Consider the following 6,146-nt stretch of genomic DNA (forward strand, 5'->3'; position numbering starts at 1 on the left):
GCTTTGTCTTTTTATTTGGTTTTGTCACATACACAAAATTAAATTATACACTGTTTTTTCCATCTTAGCCCCCTCTTTAAAAATGGTTAAAGTATTGTTTGAATCCATTTGTTGTTCTAATTGTTTGGTGAAATTGGCTTGAATATCTATCTAAAATACTGTCTGATACTAATAATTTTACGCTTCTATTTAGACATGATAAAGATAAAACTTTTGAGTTCGGAAGTTTATAATTTCTTAAGTTGTACATAAAACGAACTTTTTCGACCGGACCCATTTCCTCTTTTATTTAAAAACTCGTTTTGATTGCTTCTATTGTTTATTCAACTCAAATCCTAGAACGTCCAACTTGTCACCTTACTACCATGTCTAAAAGAATCACGTCGTGTAATATCTAAATTGTTAGCATCGGGTAAGATTTAATTAAATTATAGGACTTTAGAAACTAACCTGAAAGCAAACACGATCAATTTAACCCGAAAAAAGGAAAGGACAAAAGAAGAAACTAGACCCAAAGTATAAAATTGCAAAAATGGGTGTACGTAAACACTTGCCCAATGTCAACATCCACTCTCTCCTTTACATAAAAATAGGCATTGCTTTTCGACACTTTTTTAGTAAATGCTTACTAACCCCCTTCTTAGTGTTTGTAAAAAGTCCCCAACCAACGTGAACCCTGTGGATTCTCAATTATAAACAAACTCCCACCCACTTTGCCTCCCTTTCACTTTTCTAACTCAAAACTCTCAAAAAATAATTATCGAGATCGAGATGTGACTGTTCCTAATAACCGTTGTAGTTGTAGTTATCCAACAGTATAAAACTATCAACTACGTTGCGACGGTCTCGACAGTCTCTTCCCTCCCTCATCCGAAACAAACCAATCCAAATAAAAACACTGCCCATTTCAGCTTCCAAACTATTTACATCTTTCCCCTTTTGCAGAACTTCCTTTTTCTTCTCTACTTTCTTTTCCTTTATACAATAAAGATTAATTTGTCAAGTAAAAGAAACAGTCCACAGAAACTAACTTTTACATTTCTATACTTTGAAGCTGTTTTCTAATTCTGGAACCTCCCCGGGGTTCTTTATGCACAGGGAGCCGTCTCCTTCTGCATCGGAGCTTGAATGGACGCTGTACAGCACGTACACCAGTACGGTGAGGATTGAAAAGAACACGAATCGTATGTAGGATGTACCGTCGAGAGACCCCAACAAGAATATGTTAAGGAAGATTGATGCGCAGGGTATCCATGGCATTAAGGGGACCCCCCAGAATTCGGGCTTTCGTGCCTGAGGTACCACACAATGGAAGATTAGCGAGACAGCGATGGCGATGAAGGCAGTGACGCTGAGTAAGGCGGTTTTGGCCTTCCCTGGACTTACAAAATGCCACAAGAGAGTGAATATGATGGCAGTGAGTGAGAATGAGCAGAGGAATGATAACGTCGGTCGTGGATCTGTCCTTCCTACCATGACATAACGCCGATAAATAACAGCGTTGGCCACCATGTAGAAGACAAAGAGCGTACCAATGCATACAAAGTTGAGCAGAACATCGAGGTCAGCGAAAAGAGCGATGGCAGCGGTGAATACCCCTGAATCATCAAGCCAACAAAATTAACTACAAACAGCACAAAACAAACAACAATTTGTTCAGAGTCCCAACAATTATTAGAGCTGAAGTGATAGCATTGATGGAGAAACTAATGAAATTATATGATTCTTTGAAAATATGGTAGTGCTTTAGAGGTCACTTTCAAAAATGACCCAACCAAAGAGATTTATCTTATATTTGAGTTATCCAATTTGGACCACCCATCCCTCACCATTTAATCTGTTGATCAAGCTATATGGACACAAAACAAAACACCAAACACAAGATTTATGAAGAGCTTGTCCTGTGGTAAATCACAACCAACATCAAAGGGGAAGAAGTTCTACAAAGGACCAATTCAGGCGGGCTCGACGCAGGACGTCCCGAGGCCGAGAAGTTAACCATGGTTAAAAGGGGATTTAGAAAGAAAAAAAGCAATGGTTAAAAGATGAGGGAGGGATTTTAGAGAAAGATTGTTGCAGGCAAGAAAGCGAGGGTGGGGACCCACATATTTTTTTTCTTTGGAACCAAACACAAGAAAAGTGCAAGAAAAACAGTTAGAGAAATCTCTTTCTTTCATTTTCCATGGTGTTGAAACAAGAAGACCCCCAAGTTATATATATAATTCCATTGCTTTTTTCTTGAAACACAGAAAATGCGCGTGAAGCCAAGACAAAAGTGTCCTATCTCACAATAGTTTAAACTCTCTCAACCCTCTTAAGAAGAATATCTTATTCTCTAAACCATTATGAATCACAGACTAATCCAAGTTTTTACTTCCCCAAAACTCTCTCTCTCTCTCTCTCTCTCTCTCTCTCTCTCTCTCCTCTCTTGGGCTTTCCCAATGATGTCATGCTACAACTGGTGGGCCCCACCTGTTTAAAAAATCACTAATTGAATAATTATCGTAATAAATTAAATACTTTTTTTAAGGAGGAAAAAAAGGGGAGAGAAAAAAGGGTCTTCTTCTCCTTCTACCAAAACCATGGCCCCAAAAGATTTCTTTTCCCCCTATCCAAACACTCCCATTTGGAACAGCAGATTCTCAAGGCCCCCTTCAAAATTCATTTCCCAAACTCTTATTAGAAGTATTTTTCCAATATTTGATTGATTGTGATTCTAATTTATCAGAAGTTTTAAGAATATCTTTGCATTTTTTGTGTAAATCTTTTTGACATTATTAAAGTAATGTAACGGACGAATATAAGAGGAAAGAGCACACGAAACCCAACTCAACAGTCAACAGAACAATCCTTTAACGTAAAATATAGTTTAGATTTAAATATGAAGCTAAGTAATACAAAACGCCCCTAATTTATGTTTCTGTTTCAACTTTTTTCCTAAATATTTGAATGTTTCCAATCTTACCCCAACCTTTTAATTGGATAAGTAAAATAAAAGAACTTTAACGGTTATCAACTCTTAAAACGTCAAGTAAAAAGTGAAACCGACTCCTAACACGTCAAAAGCTTAATTTTACCGCAACCAATATTCAAACGTAAATCAGCAACGAAAGGTCCAACCTAAAAGCTTTAAAAAAGTGATTCGAATTTATAACATTTTGTCAATACAAGTGCTAATTATACTGAGCTAACCTCATATTTGGCAGGCAGCTAAATGCAGATCAACTACATACATATATGAAGGGCATTTTCGTATAATTTAGCCTAAATATTATTAAGAAAATGAAAAAGAAAAAAAAAAGTCATAATATTGAAAGAATAATATATTAGAAATTAAGGTTGAAGAAATGAGTTACCAAGAAAGGCGGAGGCGTTGAGGGGAGTGGAGGTTTTGGGATGGACCTCGGCGAACCAGGCGGGGACCACTCTGGACCGTCCGATGACGCACATGTACCGAGCCTGCCCCATCATCGCCACCAACAGCGACGTCAATATTCCGAAGCTCGCCCCGCCGCCGATCACGTTTGACACCCACTTCCACCGCCCGAACGCCGCCGCGAACGGCGCCTCCTTCTTGATCTGCCACCGCCACCACACCAAAATTTTTCAATGTAATGATCAACGCGGTTAATCACAGCGTATGATTTTGATATTTTTTTTTTTTGTTTTTGAATCTGATTTTGCTTCTTTTACTGTACCATATCGTAGGGCATGAGCTTGGTCATTGAAGCCGCCATTAGGCAGTAGAGGACGGTGACGATGACGACGGAGCCGGAGACGCCGACCGGGATGTCCTTCGCCGGAGTCCGAACCTCTTCCGCCATCGTCGACACGGCGTCGTAGCCGATGTAGCTTAGGTAAACCAGAGACGCGCCTCTGAACACGCCCGCTGTTCCGTGAGGGAAGAATCCGGATTCGTGGTTTGAATCGCCTGGTTCGGTGAAGTTCTTCCAATCGCCTTTCCAGAATCCGAATACAATCACGAAAGCTATGAATAGAATGTGTATCGCCGTCAGCGTCATGTTCACCACCGAGCTCTGTCTCGTACTGAAAAACAGAACATCGACAAAGAAAATCTAGCCCTAATCAGTTTCAGAGGAAGAATTTGATCACGATTCGCGATTCTCTATTTTGTACATACCTGTAGCAGATGATGATGGTGATGATTAGAACGGTGGCGACGGCGATCAAATCGATTTCGTCGAATCCTTTCGGGAGTCCGGGGACGGCGAGTCTCCATTTGGCGGTGGAGACGCCGATTGCGGCACCTAGGTATTGAGTGAAACTCCTGGCAACGGCGGCGTTGGACATCACGTAGTCCATTATCAGATTCGCCCCGGTCAAAAACGCAGCGAATTCCCCTGCGCAAAAATACAAATCTCGGAGTGAGAAGCACGGAAATCAACGAATTAAATGCGCGCATTGGTAATTGAGGAAAAGAACGAGAAACCGCGCACCGAAAGTGACGCGGAGGTAACTGAAGGCGCCGCCGGCAACAGGCATATCGACGGCGAACTCGGTGTAGCAGAACGCCGACAAGAGCGCACAGAGGCCGGCAATGACGTAAGAGAGAACAATGGCAGGACCGGCGCGTTGGGTGGCCTCGCCGGTGGTGACGAAGACGCCGGCGCCGATCATCCCGCCTAGGCCGAATCCGACGAGGTCGAACCAGCGGAGAGTCCTCTGCATGTGGGGGCCGGCGCGGGCCATTTCGTCGAAGGAAGTGGAGACGGAGAAGGCGCGGCGGGCGAGGCGGGAAGGGGTGAGGGAGAGGGCCCGGAGGTAGGCCGGAAAGCTGGAGAAGGAGGAGGAATGGGCGTCCATGGCGGGGACTGTGAGCTCTGGTTTGAGTTTCAAGAAGACGAAGAAGAAGAAGAAAATGGCGAAGAAAGTGAGAGTGGGATTTCTGGCTATGACTGACAAATGGGATTTGTTTTGGAGGTGGTGAATTTAAAGCCACGGTTCGCATCGCCGAAAATCTGTTCAGCTTTTTTGCCTTTTCCTCTCTCCCTCTCCCTCTCTCTCTCTCTCTCTCTCTCTCTCTCTCGCTTCCAATTTTTATTTTATTGTATTTTTATTCTAGGGGTTAAAATTTGATAAGCAATATTGTAATTTATAAATTTGATCTTTGAAATTTTAAATTTATGTTTCTAAAATAATATTAGGGATGTATGTTCGGTATCTCAACTATCGGGAGATAAATGAAATGAAACACGGTTGGTGATTGATGATGAAATAAAGGAAGAATGAGAGTTCAAAGCTGTCGAAAAATTTCACGCTTAGCGGGCAGAGCTGTAGTCACGAACATTGTATATGCAAGGTAAGGAAAAATGTCCTTTCATAAATTTGGTTGGAATACCGTCCTTCTTGGGCTCTTGGAGCTTTAGAAGACAATATTCCTCATGACGAGGAGCAGTTTTACTAATTTACATTTGGAAAAAAAGTGTGAGTGTTGAAGTTTATAAGTAACAATGATCCTTGGATGGAACGTGATGTTGTCGGGAATATATTATCGTTTAATAGTTGAAGAAGGTTTAGAATGTTGGATTTAGAAAATTTTTGTTTGGGTGCTGTCTGAGTTTAGTAAAAAATGGATATTTGAGTTATTATTAAAACTCGCAGTTTTTCTTGATGTGAATATAGATTCATTGCTCAAGTTGAATTCATCTAAATCAAAACTCTGACTTATAAATGATGTATTTTCATCAAATTTATAACCTCATCTAAAATTAGCACACCATGTAATTTACAAATAATATAAGTTAGGATAAAATATTAAGTTAACGAAGTTAATAGACTTTATTAGATACAAAATTCAAAAATTTTAGAGACAAACGGGTAAGATAACCGTCAAAAGGAGTATAACTCAATCGTAATTGACATATATCTTAAATTAAGAAAGTTCGATATTCTACTCAACGGTTAAGATGACCAATTTGATACTAAAAAACAAATTATTTATTCCCAATAAGTAAATATTAATAATATATATACACACACATGACATGGTAAGTTACTTGGAATCCGTTCATGAATTGCCTTCATCTGGTTTATTTTGTTTTTGTCCGCATTTAATTTTAAATTAAATTTCCCAAGTATTGTCTAGTCTATTTTATATTAAAGTTTTTAATATTCATTTAATATAC

General features: G+C 40.0%; 1 protein-coding gene across 1 annotated transcript; it reads right to left on the minus strand.

Moving 5' to 3' along the window:
* Window positions 1-884: 884 nt before the first annotated feature.
* Window positions 885-4,962, minus strand: CAT6 (cationic amino acid transporter 6). Its single transcript, XM_088123534.1, has 5 exons — window positions 4,458-4,962; window positions 4,142-4,361; window positions 3,699-4,047; window positions 3,357-3,579; window positions 885-1,598 (listed from the first exon to the last, which is right to left on the minus strand). Exons 1-5 carry the CDS (start codon window positions 4,822-4,824, stop codon window positions 1,042-1,044), a joined length of 1,716 nt encoding a protein of 571 aa, XP_087979660.1. The 5' UTR covers window positions 4,825-4,962; the 3' UTR covers window positions 885-1,041.
* Between the last annotated feature and the right edge of the window lie 1,184 nt (window positions 4,963-6,146).

The sequence above is a fragment of the Momordica charantia genome (assembly GCF_013281855.1).
Source record: "Momordica charantia cultivar OHB3-1 chromosome 4 unlocalized genomic scaffold, Mcharantia_2.0 BLBB01000004.1, whole genome shotgun sequence".
NCBI classification, from domain to species: Eukaryota; Viridiplantae; Streptophyta; class Magnoliopsida; order Cucurbitales; family Cucurbitaceae; genus Momordica; species Momordica charantia.